The sequence below is a fragment of the Phoca vitulina genome, unplaced genomic scaffold (genome assembly GCF_004348235.1).
Source record: "Phoca vitulina isolate PV1807 unplaced genomic scaffold, GSC_HSeal_1.0 scaffold61, whole genome shotgun sequence".
In the NCBI taxonomy this organism is placed as follows: Eukaryota; Metazoa; Chordata; class Mammalia; order Carnivora; family Phocidae; genus Phoca; species Phoca vitulina.
This window is the reverse complement of record NW_022589764.1, coordinates 6597039-6613899: the sequence shown is the minus strand read 5'-3', so window position 1 is coordinate 6613899 and position 16861 is coordinate 6597039. Positions and strand designations below refer to the sequence as shown.

At 41.7% G+C, this 16861-nt stretch overlaps 1 protein-coding gene across 1 annotated transcript in view; it reads left to right on the top strand.

Moving 5' to 3' along the window:
- Positions 1–16861, top strand: part of PCSK6 (proprotein convertase subtilisin/kexin type 6) — a gene marked incomplete at its 5' end in the record, with an annotated part of 180610 nt that overhangs the window by 62778 nt on the left and 100971 nt on the right. Inside the window, one exon of the mRNA XM_032391278.1 lies at positions 1915–2003. Within this exon, the coding sequence (XP_032247169.1) occupies positions 1915–2003 (89 nt within the window). The remainder of the gene's footprint in view (positions 1–1914; positions 2004–16861) is intronic.

Below are 16861 nucleotides of genomic sequence, written 5' to 3'. Positions count from 1 at the left end.
ACAGCAGTTTGGGGGCACCTGGGTGGCTCAGATGGTTAAGTATCTGCCTTCAGCTCAGGTCATGATCCCGGGGTCCTGGGATGGAGCCCCGCATCGGGCTCCCCCCTCGGTGGGGAGTCTGCCTCTCCCCTCACTCATGCGCTCTCTCTCTTTCTCTCTCTCTCTCAAATGAATAAACTCTTAAAAAAAAAAAAAAGACAGCGGTTTGGCCTATTTGAGCCCAGAGCTCCCATGTCTGCGCTCTCTTGTCTCCGTCTATGACCTTATGAGAGAAGTGGAAGGGGCATGAGTGGTGTTGGATAAGTTTGGATAAATCTGGGTTCAAATCCCAGCCCTACCATCCCTGGCTGTGTGGCTCCATCTCAGTCTTAGAGACTTTCCCGTGGAGACCATGCTCCCTACCTCCCAGGGTTGTGGGAGGGGTGAGCAGACAGGTGCAGAAACTATGGGGGTGCAGTCTAGATAGTTGTTTTCATCACTTTGCAAACGAAGGCAGTGGGGTCTGGAGAGATGAGGTGACTCGTGTGCTGTAAGTGACAGCCCTGGGGGGGTCGAGTCCAGCTTCGCAGACCTGGCCTTGGGCGTTCATTCGCTGTGTCCTGCCTGTCTTTTCTCTGTTGGCATGCCCCGTGCCCCGAGCTCTTACCGTTCCTCCAGAAATATTTAGAGGAAAAGAACAAAAGCCCCTTCTTTCGTCTCCCAGCTGACACAAGGCTTGCCAAGGTGCCTTCTCCCTCCCATGTAGTGTTTTGCTTTTCTGTAGATTCCATGGTGAGGTTCAAATACTGGTACTCACGCTGTGCTGTGCAGGGAGGCTCAGCCAGGCTGATGTGTTCAACACAACAGAGCCCAGAGCTCCCCGGAGCCCGTGGAGGCCCCAGCCCTGAGGCCTGCTTCCCTGCCTCACATCCCAAGGTCATGGCCCAAGGTGCCCTTCCTGCTCAGCGACGAGCACGCCTGGGGTGCAGGACGCCTCATTTCCCAGCCACACATCCAGGGGGCAGGGAGGAATGATCCAGACAGGACACAGTGACCCATGAAGGGCAGGCTTGAATCTGGGTGACATGGAGCTCCGTGACACTAGGGACAGCGCTGGCTGGGGGGCTGCACGAGGTCCACAGAAGGACAGACAGATGACTCCCTTCCAGAAGGCTAGCACGCAGACCTGGGACTATTTTTAAAGGTGGTTTTAAATTTAAATCAATGATTCTAATCCCCGTGGACTCTTCTCAGAGATGGGCTGTTTAAACTTGCCTGTATTTTGGCCTCTCTGCTAGAGAAATTACCTCGATGCAGCACATTGGAAAATGGGGTCATTACTGAGGAAAGCAATTTGTTTTACTGGTAATTTCTTCGTAGTCCCCCCACCACTGGTGAGTGTTCCAATTTAGAGCGTTCTTCCTCGGCTCCTGCTTAAGTGGCTGTGGAGGTGAGGGGAGGGCTGTCCCGAGGTGAGCATGGGGGTGACAGGTGCACAGGGGACCCTTTAGTTCTCCTTCCATCCTGTCAGCCCGGCGGATGTCTATGCTCCCCCTGCAGCGTGCCAGGCAATGCGCTGTCAGTGACATGAATGCGTAGCTCGGGAGGAGGCCCGCCCCAGCAGAAGCCCCTCACTTCGTCCTGGGGTTATGGGGACGAGACGGCCCTGAGCAAGTGCTCGCCCTGGGCAGGGTGGCCCGGAAGGCCTTGTTAGCCTGCCCGTGTGGGGTGTGGCAGGGGCAGGACTGCCCAGGGCTGGGCAAAGCCGGGCCTGAGGCTCCCTGCTGGAGGAGCGAACCTGCAGGGGAGAGGTGGCGATGAGAGGGGTGGCAGGACAGAGGCTAACTGACTCTCCTCGCAGGACACCTGAGCAATGCCCCGGATCCACTACCGATTGCTGGGCCGAGCCCTAACTTTGTTTTCTGCTTTGTTCAGACACGGTACTCGTTGCGCGGGAGAGGTCGCCGCTTCAGCCAACAACTCTTACTGCATCGTGGGCATAGCATACAATGCCAAAATAGGAGGTAAGGTCCGGGGGCACGCGGCCGGGGAGCTTCGGGGCCCGCGGCAGGGGTGCTGGGCTGTCCCGTCCCGCCAGGCTCAGCAGCTTCACCTCGGCCGGCCTTGGCCCTCTGCGTCAGACACCACCTCACCCCCACCCCCCGCACCGGCCTGCAGCCTGGTGCCAGGCAGCCAGCACCCCGTGACCCGGGCCTCGGGGCAAAGGAATTGCTCACTGTGTTGCCCGAAAAGCCGTCGGGAAGTCGCCGCCTTTCTCTTCTCTGGCCCTGCTAGTCTGAAGCACCACTGTCAACCACACCGCCCCTCCGAAAAGGCCATGCTGGTTCCCTCCTGCTCACAGCCCTGCAGTGGCTCCCTGTCACCTCCACAGCGGAAGTCCCCGCTCCAGCCTGCTGGCCCACTTCTCCTGCCCCCGCCCCTCAGCTTTTCAGGGGGACCTTTGTCGTGGTGTCCCCCAGTCACATGTGGTCCTCCCAATTTAGGCCTGGGCTTGCAGCATTCCTTCCATCACCCCAAAGCCTCTTCCCGCCTCTCTCCCTTTGGCTCCATGCCCAGTCCTCCGCCCCCTGGCTTGTTCACCCCAGCAGGTGGGGGACCGGGTCTGCCGGGTCCCTGTAAGGAGCCGTGCCTGACCCCAGGTGTTTCTGCCTCTCCTGTTTAACTTCTCCATTTATGAGTCAGGCTTCTCTTGCTAGGATGAGGCTTTAGAGCAAACAGTTACATGTCTTCTTCCCCGTCTGAGCCTGGCAGTTTGACTATCCAAACTGGCGATCAACAGGTACTTTGGAGTATCATTTAGGAGCATTTCGTTGAGCTGGGAGCTGAGCAGGTGCATGCCATGGGCATGAATGGTTCTTGAGCATCCAGGTGGCTTTGGGGCACCCGTGTCCTCACTTGGGACTCTCTCGGTTTGGAGGTGCTCATGCTCACTCAGTGGGTGTGCCAGGATGCCGCCTTCCCTGCTGCTTTGCCTTTGCTGGGGTGACTGTAGCCCCCTCAGGTCTCCTATGAGCCGCACGGGGGGAGAGGTTGGGTTCCCTGCATCACCCTGGAGGTTTTGATGAATAAATACCCCTAAGAAGTCTCTCCATAAACTGTAGGACCAGGCTGACGTGGGTACCGATCCCAATTCCGCCACCCGCTAGCTGTGTGTCCCTGGATAGCCAGTGTAACCTCTCTGAGCCTCGGTTCCTTCATCTGTGGAGGAAGAATGGCAGTAATTCAGCTGACTCCCCGGGTCTGTTATGACCATGAATTGAGACACTGTGTGTGGAAAGCATTGGCTGAGGGCTAAGTGTGCAGGGGGACTCCGAGCAACTCCATCCCTCCTGCTGAAACTCAGAGGCAGAATAAAAGTGATTTGTTTTGCCTTGCATGAGGGGTAGACCCCACCCTTGGGATTGTCTGAACCCTGCTCCCCAAAGACCCTGGACTAGCACTGACGTTGTCTGCGAGCTGTTAGAAGTGCAAAAAATTGTAGCCCCTGTCCCAGACCTACTGAGTCAGGATCTACATTGTAACAAAATCCCTAGAGGGTGTGACAAGAAATGTCAGTTTGAGACGTGCTGGTTTAGAGGGTTCTGGAGTCAGGCAGGTAGGTAACACCCACATTGTGGGCCGTGATGAGCAGCCAGTGGAGTTAAGGAGGAAAAGAACCTCCAGACAAAGTGCACATGAGTGTGGTTGGTTCTCACTCTATACTCCGTGCAAAATTGTTACCCCAGTTTCCCAGATTCTGAAAAGATCACTTCTACGACCAGGGCTTGGGAACAGGAATTTTTTTTTTAATTAATTTATTTAATATCTCTGAGTATAAACTATACGTATAATACTGTGCTAGCCACTGAGGGGAAGAATAAGGATAAGACAGACACAATCTGGGACCTTCTAGGAGCTCCGCATGTCTTTGGGATGAACAGTGCAAAAACACGAAAGATAGTACGAGACCAAGTACTGAAATGACAGAGGCAGACAGGGGGTCCTAAGTATGGCAGGGCAAGCACTCAGTGAGGGCAGAAGCATGAGGATAAGGCATGAGCTCAACGTGAGAGAATTCGACTGGGAACAGAGAAAGTGCTGAGGGAAAAATAGGATCCACAGCGTGGAGGCATGCCACGTAGGGTGCGCTAACACACAGCAGAAATTTCTGAGATGCCAGTGGAACTGACTATGAGCTTACCCTTTAATTTTTTCTCTTTTTAGCTGTTGCTCAAGAGATTAAAGTGTATTTCCTAACTTACTCCAATCTATCTGGAATCACTCTTGTACTACTTCACGTATTACAAATGAACCTAAAACAGATTATTTGAATTCACACTCACTCTCATGCTCTGTGCTATTGTTATTCTTGCTTTAAACAGTTGACTTTAAAATATTATTGGAAAGGACTATATTTACCTACATATTTACCGTTCCCAGTGTTCATCCTTACTTTCTAGCTTCGGATTTCTATGTGGTTTCCATTTTTCTCTAGCCTGAGAATTTCTTTTTGTATTTTTTGAAGTGCAGGTGTACTGATGACAATTTATCTCAGCATTCATCTGAAAGTGTCTTTATTTCATCCTCATTTTTGAAAGAAATTCTGCTGAACATAGAATTCCAATGTGACCTGTTTCTCTTTCAACACTTTAAAAATGTTCTTCCATTCTCTTCTGGTGTCCATTGTTTCTGATGATGAGTCATTTATAATCCTTATTGTTGTTCCCCATTTACATAATGTGATTTCTTTTTTTCTATCTGTGCTTTGCCTGTGACTATAATGTCCTTTGGTGTAATTTTCTTGATGTTTATCTAGTTTGGGATTTGCTTGGCTTCCTGCTGGCTTGTTCTTATTTTTTGGTCTAAGTCAAATGTGGAAAAATTTCTGTCATTATTTAATTTTTTCAACCCTATTTTCTTTCTCCTCTCTTTGGGCACCAGTTATAGTTGTTAGATTGCTTGATATACCTTGCAGGTTACTGAGGCTGTGTTCATTGTTTTAAGTCCTTTTTTCCCCTCTCTGCTTCAAATTATATGATTTCTATTGCACCATCTTCGGGTCCATTAATACTTTCTTTTGTTGCGTCCAATATGTTGTTAATTCCATCCAATGAATTTTTTTTTTTTTTTTAACTTTTCAGATCTCCTGCCTTTCTGTCCTGTGATTTCCACTTGACATTTTTTTTTTTTATTGTTTCCAGGTCCTTCCTGAGATTCTTCTTTTCTTCACCCATTATTTCTATCTTTTGTTTTAGATTCTTTAACATATTTGTAAGAGTTAAAGACTTGTACTAATTCTAGTATCTAGGTCATTTCTGAGTGTTTCTAATGATTGATTTTTCTTTTTACAATGGGTCATATACTCCTCTTTCTTTGCAAATGGCTAGTAAATTTTTGCTGTACAATAGACATTGTTGTGCTACATTGTAGAGACTCTGGATTCTGTGATCTTTGAATGCTGCTGAGTTTTGTTCTAGCAGTCAGCTCAATTGGAACATGTAGAGGTTTGATTATTCATTTTTTATGGTTGATCTCTTTCTGATTTGCCCTTAGCCTTAGGGAAGATTCTTTATCCCAACCACATAGTCTTTACTTTTTAGATCATGACCCTTTTGGCGTCTCAGTGGAAAGATTGAAATGTTTACCAAGACCTCTAACTTGACAAGAGTCAAACTCCAAATTGACTCCCCTGCAATAGGCAGCAGCTGAAATATCCACTCCGCTCATTCAGCCTCCAGCTGGTCTTTTCCTCCTGAACTTCTCAGAGTCTTGCCCAAACATGTTTAGTTCAGGGGTCAGCCAAGTGTTTGAGGGGAGTTTATATGTCCTCTTCTGTGGCTCTCTCCTTTCTGGGATTTATCTCAATTTCCAGCTGCTCTAGCAGTCCCAAACTCCATCCCATGCCTCCCCGGGAGAATTAGATTGCACTTTCCTGCTTAAGTTCTAGTCTCTCCATACCAAGAGAATTGGGGAGTTCCCTCAGAAGAAAAGTTATTTAAACTTGCATCCTACCCAATATGGTTCCCTTCTTTCAAGAACTGAATCCCCTGCCTGCCTCTGCCTTCTTCTTGTTGCTTTCCAGTGCCCTTGTAAAGTCATGTTTCTATTCAATAAATCTTTTGTTGAAAATTTCATTATTATTTTTTAGAGGGGTTAGTGTGATGGAATCTACCCTGCTGTTATTAGAACTATAACTTGGGGTTTCTTTACCGAATAGATGATGTATTTGGTACTATTGCTGCGTAACAGTTACTGCAAAATGTAGCTGCTTAACCAACAAACACGTGTTATCTAGCAGAGATAGTGGCTCAGGGTCACTCATAAGGTTGCCGTCAAGCTATTGGCTGTGACTATAGTCTGAACACTTGACAGGGCTGGAGGATCCACTTCCAAGATGGGTCACTTATTTGGCTATTGGCTGGAGCCCTCCATTCCTTGCTGGCTGGTGGCAGGAGCCCTTCTTCCTTGATTCCTCACCATGTGCAGCTCTCCATAGGGTTCTTAGAGCATCACCATAACATGGTAGCCAACTTCCTTTTTTTTTTTTTTTAATTTTATTTATTTATTTGAGAAAGAGAGAGAGAGCGTGTGAACAAGCAGTGGAGAGGATGAAGCAGGCTGCCGACCAAGCAGGGAGCCCAATGTGGGGCTCGATCCCAGAACCCTGGGATCATGACCTGAGCCGAAGGCAGACACTTAACCAACTGAGCCACCCAGGCGCTGTTATTGGCAGCAAACTTCTTTCATTTAAGGTGATTCAAGAGAGAGAAGGAAGAAGCAATGTTTATGACCTAGTCTTAGAAGTCACGTACCATTACTTCAGAGAAATGGATCATTAAGTCTAACAAACGCTCAAGGGGAGAGGAATTAGCCTACACCTTTTGAATGGAAAAGTGTCAAAGAATTTGTGGATATGGTTTAAAATCACCACAGATGGGCTCCTAAAAATTTGATTACATATTTATACAAACGGAGTAATTTTTTTCTACCCACTTGCTTTGTAAAATTGTACATTTCTTATATGTTCTACTACATTAAAGTAATTAAATCAAATGAAAGAATTAGTAGAACTGTCCAAATCCTATCTTTAAAGTAATATTCTTGCTGGAACATTACTAATAAGTCAAGATAGCTCCAAAATACATGTAATGATTTATCAAAGTATGAAGGAGTACAGAAAAGAAGGTAAAATATCTAGAGCCTGGTGAAAATAAGAATAACTAGTACTTACTAAATGTTTGCTAGATAATAGGCACTGATCTAAAGTCTGTATATGTATTCTTATATAACCTCCATAAAACACTATGTTATAGATGCTGCTGTTATCCCTGTTTTAGTGATGAGGGCCAGAGAGGTTAAGTAATTTGCCCCAAGATCAAACCAACCTATCTCTGGCCCCAGCTCTTTACATCTACTCTTTAACAGAAATCTTTAAACCATATATACAGATGGATGGATGGATATGTAGATGGATGGATGGATGGATGGATGGATGGATGGATGGATGTGTGGATGGGTGGATGGATGGATGTATGGATGGATGGATGGATGGATGGATGGATGGATGAGTGGGTGGGTGGATGAATGACTATTATTTCATTGACATTTGATCATACCATACTTGTTTTTAGTAAAATATATTAAGCTTAATTTTATGCAAACTTAACACGAGAAATTAAATCAAACTGAGTGCTGAACTCCAGATTTAATTTTATGTTTAAACTTTACATATTTGTTTAATGTTTAGTTTTATGCTTAATTTGATTTATGTGAATGTAACAGAAGAAAAAGAAACTTAACTTGAAATGAAGACATGGCTGAACTTCACCTAAATATTTCATTGTAATGAAATATTTTCTCAAATAGTCCTTTAAGGGTATTAAAAACAAAACAAATCCCAAGATTGTGAAAATCTTTCAGAGGCCAAGGTTACTTTTTTAATGTCTAATTTGACTTATGTGAATTTAACAGAAGAAAAACAAACTTAACTTGAAATGAGGGAATTGCTGGGCTTCACATAAATATTTCACTATGATGAAACATTTTCTCAAATACTCCTCTAAAGTTATTAAAAAAAAACAAAAAACACCCAAGATTATGAAAATCTTTAAGAGTCTACGGTTACTTTTTTTTTTTTTAATTACATGTTTTCCATAGAGGATCATTAGATAATTAGCACCTTTTCACCCTCACACCTTGATTTCAGACTTTTGTCATTGTCATTACGTTGTCAGGGTTCAATGGTAATCATCTGTCACGATGATTCTCGCACTTACTTAGTCTTGGTTCACCACCATCGTTTTCAGTACAGCTTTTCTATTCCCGAGTTGTTTATTTTGATTCATCTCTTAGTTCACTGGATTTCATCACTGAGGAATCTTCTTCAGGAAAGGCTAACAGGTGCTGTATTTTCCTAGTTCTTTCATCTTTGAGAATGTCCAAAGGTTGCCTTTACACTTGAATTAGATCTGTGTTATCTGTTATATCCTTACAAAACTTAGCAAACATCACCTTGTTTGTCCCCTGGATTCACTGTCGCTTGGAAAAGTTTGAGGTCAACCTGATTTTTTTCCCCTTGTAGGTGGCTTGACTGCTTGGCTTGTGTAGAATTCTTCCTTTAAACATGAAGTTCAGTAGCTTTGCTGGGCCACCTGTGGGTGAGGATTATTCTATAGCAGCTGTTTTGGGATTCAATATACTTCAAAAGATCTGGGTTGTTGTTTGTTTGTTTGTTTGTTTGTTGGGTTTTTTTTTTCAGGCAAATTTTCTTCTGTTATTGTTTTGAACATTTTGGGTTCCATATATGCAGTTCTAGTCTTCGTGCGTACCACTTATACATATATTGGATTTCTAGTTCCTGACTTCTGTATTTCTTTCTAATCATATTTAACTTTTCATTTCTTTCCCATTTTATTTATTTAGTTTTTTCAGTTTTTCTCAAGCCTGTCCTCCATGTCTTTGGCAGTTTCACCAGTGTCTTTTTTCCTAGAGAAAACTCTAGTAAGGCTTTCATTTCTAAAATTGTTTAATGTTTTCCTTCTATTTCTGTCCTGAGGATGAACACACTTGGGGCCTCTTTCTGTTGCCTTGTCATCTCTTCATTGAACACTTGTATATCTTTGATCTCTTGCTTCAGAGAGAAATTATATTTTCTTTAAATTATGCAGAAATGTTTGTTTATGCTCTCATCATTCTCTTGTACTCGTTATGCCCCATTTTTCCTTGTTTCTTACAGCGTTGTTGCGTAGATGTCATGCTAATCACTTTCTGGTTATTATTAATGACTGGCTGGAGAGCAGATGAAGGCTTTCTCTCTAGGCCAGTAAGATGCTAAAATATGGGGGTTAGGGGTGGGGAGGATCAGGGGAGGGAGCAAGGCTGCAGGCACCGAGGACTTGGGTTTGTGGACCCAGATCCTTCTCTTCTGCCAGTCTGGTAGCTTTAGGAGCTACTGAATTAGCATTAACTCCTGTTATGCTCACAACAGTGGGGATGGGGCAGAGCTGATTGTCACTTTTTCTCCTCCAACAAACCATGTCACAAAAAAATGCCTGTTCTTCTTTAAGAAAAAAAAAAAGATTTTGTTTATTTATTTGAGAGAGAGACAGAGAGCACAAACTGGGGGAGGGGCAGAGGGAGAGGGAGAAGCAGACTCCCCGCTGAGTGGGGACCCTGATGTGGGGCTCAATCCCAGGACCCTGAGATCATGACCTGAGCCAAAGTCAGACACTTAACCAACTGAGGCACCCAGGTGCCCCAAAATGCCAGTTCTTGGAAAGATAGTGTGTCTGTATAATTCTTGGTCAGACCTCACTGTTTCTAAAATAATAGACTTTTCACTTTTGCTGTGAAAGCAATGCAGTGTGGCAAAGAAACAAACCCTCCCCCCAACCCCCAGCCACCTGTGCCCTGGTCATAAGGTCCTCAGGTGCATCACCTACTTTATGGAGAAATTACGCACCCTAGGGAATCATAGAGCCATGTGTCTTCTTCATTGTTTCCAGAGAGGAGAGTGTGGGATACTCTGTGTTTAGCTGGAAGTCTCTTTCATTTCATAGAAATTTTAAATTTTTTATTAAGTTGTAGGGCTGTACATTGATGATTTATTCCTTTTTTTCTATGTGTAATATTTCAATAAAAATCTGTTTAAAATTTTTTTATATTGTTAGATTAGTTCATCATTTTCGTGACTCTTGGCCTTGGGATCTTGCTTAGAAAAGTCCAAGATAATAAATCGATTGCCCTGTATTTCTTCTAAAAACTTAGCTTTAGAAGAGTTCATCTTAAAGCTTTTATGGTTTTGTCTTTTGCATTTAGCTTTTTAATCCATATGGAATTTATTCCTGTGTATGGTGTGAAGGAGAGATCTAACTTTATTTTTCCCTGCAGTTTATATTTAGTGATCTGCACATGCCACCCTTATCCTCCATTGTTTCATTAGCTTATTTGTTTTCAATCCCTAAACAAGACTTCACTATTAGTTGTTATAGTATAAGAGGATTTTTTGGATAACTTATAGGACAAATTTCCTCTTAACGGTTTTTTTTCAAAAATTTCTTGGCTATTCTTGCACATTTTCTCTTTCAGATGAACTTGAGAATCTGCTTGTCAAGTTCCATAAAAAATCCTGTTGGGATTTTGATTGGGATTGCATGGAAATTATAGATTAATTGGGGGAGAATTGACATCTTTACAATATTGAGTCTTCCCACGCAGGAACATGGTATGTTTTTCTTTATTCAGGTCTTCTTTGACATCATTTAAAAGTGTTATCACTGTCTTCATATCAATCTCATGCATTTCTTATTAGGTGTGTATCTAGGTCAGTTTTTTAAATTGTATTTCCAATTGGTTATTATTGAAGTAGATATAGGGAAACTATTGATTTTTGTGTGCTGGGTTTTTGTATCTGGCCATCTTAATGAACTCTGTTGGGATTATAATTTTTTGTTCTCTTGGCTTTTCTGGACTGATGTAAATAAAAGCTCTCTGTAAATGTAATGGTGGTTTTTATCTCTTTAATAACTCTCATTTCTTTTTCCTGTCTTATTTCAATGTATAGGGACTCCTGCTGAGTATTAAATAGTGGTGATTTATAGGTTTTGTTGTTTTATTTCCTGTTTATACAGGAATGTTCCTAGTATTATACCATTTGTAGATGTCTTCTGTAGTTTTTCTGTAATTACTTTTTACTAAGGGAAATTTTTACATTCCTAGATTTCTAAGAGGTTTGATCAGGAATGGATTTATTGAATTTTATTACATGCTTTTTAAAAAGCATCTATTGAAATAATTATATTGCTTTTCAAGTTTACTTTTTAATCTGTTTGCTGTAGTAAATTACAGTCCTAGATTTCCTAACAGTGGAAACTTCATTCTTCCATTCTTAGAATAAGTTCTATATGATTATGAGTATTGTTCTTTTAATACACTGCTTGCTGGGTTCAGTTGTTAATATGTTATGTGTGGTTTTTGAATCTTTGTCTATCAGATAGTTTGAACTACAGTTGTTGTGTTTTGTGATGTCCGTCTCCAGTTTGGGTATCAGAATTATGCTGGTTTTGTAGGGTGAATTATGAAGTTTTCCATCTTTTACTGCGCTCTGAAACAGTTCGTGTACTGGGGACATTGCCTGCTTTCTTAAATGTTCCTAGGGCTGATAAATCAATTTGACCAGACCGGATGACTCTTCAAAGGGCTAAGTCTATTCAGGATTTCTCTTTCTCCTTGAGGAAATTTGGGTCATTAAATTTTCCTACAAAATTATTCATTTCTCCAGATTTTCAAACATATGACCTATAAATTTAATATTGTATTCTTATAATTAAAAAGATATATCCTCCACATTCATACTTATAATTGTTCCTAATCTTATTTGTGGTATCTCTCCTTTCCTCCTTGATCAGACTAATGAAAAATTTGCTATTTTATGAAATAGGTTTTTTGTGAGAACAAGATTTTGATCTTTTTTTATTATTACTATTTGAATTCTTTTGTTTTCTAGCTCATGAATTCTACTTTGTTTATTAATTTCTTTGGCTTTTTCATTTTTATTATTGTTGTTTTTTTCCTAGCTCCCTGTAAAGAATGCTTATTAGTTCTTTATTTTCAGGCTTTGATGTGCTCTAAGTAAATAAATGTTCTATATACTTTCCTCCCATTACCTATCTCTGGCTTAATTAAACAGCACTCTTATTGTTATTCGTTTCTGAATAATTTTTATTTGAGCTTTGACTTTTCTCTTTAACTCAAGAGTTATTTATAAGGGATTTAAAATTTTTTTTTTCCAACTGGGTAGATTTTTTTGGCACTCCTTTTGTTGCTAATTTTTTTTTTTTTTTTTTTTTTTTTAAGATTTTATTTATTTATTTGAGACAGAGAGAGAGACAGCACATGAGAGGGGTGAGGGTCATAGGGAGAAGCAGGCTCCCTGCCGAGCAGGGAGCCCGATGCGGGACTCGATCCAGGGACTCCAGGATCATGACCTGAGCCGAAGGCAGTCGCTTAACCAACTGAGCCACCCAGGCGCCCCTTGTTGCTAATTTTTAACTTCATTGCATTGGGATCAGAGGCTGTGTTCTGTATAATTTCTGCCTTTTGGAATTTGTTGAGTGTTTCTTTGTGGTCTAATGCATGTTCAATTTTTGTAAATATTCTAATGGGTTTTTGAAGAGTATTTTTATTCTTTGCTTATTAAGTACAAAAATCTATCAGAGGTCGCAACTGGTGGCCCACAGACTGCCTTGGCCTACAGATGTGTTTTGTGTGACCCACACAAATGTTTTTTTTTTTAACTTACGCAAACATTTACAAACCAAGGGATTTCCTACGAGAATACGAGTTTATCTTAAAAAATCAGGAGGTCTGGCCATGCTGGGCCTCATTCCTTCATGGCAACAGTTAGCTGGGGCTGCGCCGTGACTGCTCCTTCAAAGAGCAGTTCATCCATCTCCCTCACTGCCTGGTTCAATCGACGTGTCCCCTTCAGCCATTTGTCCTGCCTTCCCGGTACCTGAGGGATCCATGTGTGTCACCTGTGGGCCTGATCAAGCTCTTTCAAAAGTTTGGGAGTCTTGTGTTCTCTCTGCCTGGTCAGTTGCTGAGAAGGGATGTTGGTCTCCATGATGATTGTGGATTTGTTGATTTCCCTCAAGCTGTGGTGTATAAGTTTCATAGCTGTGTTACAAGGGGCACAAAAGTTATCATCTCTTGTTGGTGAAATGAATCTTTCTCTAATCAATATAAAAATCCTCTCTTCGTGGGCGCCTGGGTGGCTCAGTTCGTTAAGCGACTGCCTTCGGCTCAGGTCATGATCCTGGAGTCCCTGGATCGAGTCCCACATCGGGCTCCCTGCTCGGCAGGGAGTCTGCTTCTCCCTCTGACCCTCCCCCCTCTCATGTGCTCTCTCTCATTCTCTCTCTCTCAAATAAATAAATAAAATCTTTAAAAAAAAAAAATCCTCTCTTCGTTTCATTCTCTTTATGCCTTTTGTTGTTCTTCTTAACATCATTTTCCTCATATATTTTTCATTCCTTTATTTCTAGCCTTAGTTTTATAAGCAGCCTGTATCTGGCTTTATTTACTTATTTTTCTTGTACAGTCTTAAGAATCGCTTCAAAGAGGGAATTTGATATGTTCACATTTGATATATTTAGGCTTATCACTGTGACTGACCCTATTTTGCTTTCCCTTTTTTTTTAGTTTTTTATGGTTATGTTAATCGCCATACATTACATCATTAGTTTTTGACAGTGTTCCATGATTCATTGTTTGTGCGTAACGCCCAGTGCTCCATGCAGAACGTGCCCTCCTCATTACCCATCACCAGGCTAACCCATCCTCCCACCCCCTCCCCTCTAGAACCCTGTTTGTTTTTCAGAGTCCATTGTCTCTCATGGTTCGTCTCCCCCTCCGATTCCCCCGCTTCATTCTTCCCCTCCTGCTATCTTCTTCTTCTTCTTCTTTTTTTTTCTTAACGTATATTGCATTATTTGTTTCAGAGGTACAGATCTGAGATTCAACAGTCTTACACAATTCACAGCGCTCACCATAGCACGTACCACATACCCTCCCCAGTGTCCATCACCCAGCCACCCCATCACTCCCACCCCCCACCACTCCAGCAACCCTCAGTTTGTTTCCTGAGATTAAAAATTCCTCATATCAGTGAGGTCATATGATACATGTCTTTCTCTGACTGACTTATTTCGCTCAGCATAACACCCTCCAGTTCCATCCATGTTGTTGCAAATGAATTTTGCTTTCTCTTAATTGACTTAGTTTACCGACTTATTTTTACTATTTTTTTTTCTTTCTGTTTCTTTTACTTCCCTGCCCTTTGCTCTCTTCTTTGTTTTCTTTCATTCTAATGGCTTGAAATCTTTACGTTCTAATTCTGTCTTTCTAATCCTCTGAGGCACACATACTAGAATTTATATTTTCCTACACTGTGTAGCATTGCTCAGTACCTATCCCCTTCTCCTGAGCAAAACAAGAACCTTATCATAGTTTCCCTTCCCTCTGCCATCTTCTCTTCTCCTTCATCACCTCCCAAAATTGGGGCCATCCAGGATTTTCACTCCATATTGTTATTAAGAGTTTTACATGATGCAACAGCAGTTATGTCAGCTTAACCATAAAGGTGGACCATTTTCTTTGGTCACCATTGTTTCTTTGATCTTATGTCATTCTTTTTGTTAAATTCTTTATTTTACAAGATTGTCTTTTCGATTAAATCATTCATTCTTCTAAAAGACATTTTTGAGTGTTTCTATACAGGTGGATGGTTATATAGGTAATAACTCTTCCGAGTTCTTGAAGGCTTTATTTTCTCCCAACAAATCTGGCTGTGTTGAGATTTTAGGTTCAAAATAATTTTCACTCAGAATTTTAAAAACATTGTCCCTTTTGTCTTTGGGCATCTAGTGTTGCTGATGAGGGGTCCATTGCCAATATTAATTTTTGTTCCTTTTCAGATAACTTGTTTTTATCTTCCAGAAAGCTTCAGGATTTTTCTTTTTCATTGTTCTCAGACTCAACCTCTTTGTGTCTGGATGTGACTTTGTTTTCATTTTCCTGCCTGGCTCTCAGTGAGCCCTTTAAGGACTCCATATTGTTATTAACAGTTAAACATTACACTTCAATAATTATGTGAGCTTAACTAAAAGGTAGACCTGTTTCTTTGGTCACCATTGTCTTGGGTGTTGGGAGAATCCCTAAAGTCAGTATTCCAGCTCTCTTATACCCTATCTATCCAGTTTGTAAATTCTGAAAATATTTTCTCATCTAGTACTTCTAGTTGATGTTTTCAATTAAATTTTTATTTGAAATAATTTGTAGATTCACATGGATTGTAAGAAGTAATACACAGAGATCCAATTTTCCTTTACCCAGTTTTCCATAATGGCGACATCTTGCAAAAGAATAGTACGATATTACAACTAGGATGTGGACACTGATACAGTCAAGATATAGAATAGTTCCATCACCAATAGAATCCTTCATGTTGCCCTTTTATAGCACACATACTCCCACCCTAACTCCTTCCCTAATCCCTTGGCAACCAACCACTCATCTGTTTCCCATTTCGATAATTTTGTCATTTCAAGAATGTTATATAAATGAAACCATATACTATGTAACCTTTGGAATTGGATTTTTCACTCAGCATGATTCTTTGGAGATTCATCCAGGCTGCTGTGTATACCAGTAGTTTGTTCCTTTTTATTAAAAAGTAGTATTCCGTGGATGGATGTACCACAGTCACCCATTGAAGGACATCTGGGTTATTTCTAGGTTTGGGCTATAATAATAAATATAATAATAATATAATAAATATAATAATAAAGCACCTAGAAACATTCTTGTATAGGTTTTGTGTGAATGTAAGTCTTCATTTCTTTGGGATAAATATCCTGGAGTGCAATTGCTGGGTTCTATAATAGTTATGTATTTATTTTTTTAAAGAAACTGGCAAATTGGGAGTTCCTGGGTGGCTCAGGTGGTTAAGCGTCTGCCTTCCTCTCAGGTCATGGTCCCAGGGTCCTGGGATCAAGCCCCGCATTGGGCTCCCTGCTCAGCGGGGAGCCTGCTTCTCCCTCTCCCTCTGCTCCTCCACCTGCTTGTGCGCTCTCTCTCTTATTCTCAAATAAATAAATAAAATCTTAAAAAAAAAAAAAAGAAAGAAATGGGCAAATTGTTTTCCAGAGAAGCTGCACCATTTTACATTTCCACTAGCAATGTATGAATGATCCAGTTTCTTTGCATGCTTGCCAGTAATTGGTAACATCACTTTTTAATTATAGCCATTCTGATAAGTATGTAGTGATATTAATTTGCATTTCCCCAAGGCTAGTGATGTTGGAAATCTTTTCATGTGTTTATTTGCCATCTATATATTCTCTCTTTTTTTATTATTATTATGTTATGTTAATCACCATACATTACATCATTAGTTTTTGATGTAGTGATCCATGATTCATTGTTTGCGCATAACACCCAGTGCTCCATGCAGAACGTGCCCTCCTTAATACCCATCACCAGGCTAACCCATCCTCCCACCCCCCTCCCCTCTAGAACCCTCAGTTTGTTTTTCAGAGTCCATAGTCTCTCATGATTCGTCTCCCCCTCCGATTCCCCCCCCTTCATGCTTCCCCTCCTGCTATCTTCTTCTTTTTTTTTTTTTAACATATAATGTATTATTTGTTTCAGAGGTACAGATCTGTGATTCAACAGTCTTACACAATTCATAGCACTCACCATAGCACATACCCTCCCCAATGTCTATCATCCAGGCACCCCATCCCTCCCACCCCCCACCACTCCAGCAACCCTCAGTTTGTTTCCTGAGATTAAGAATTCCTCATATCAGTGAGGTGCCATC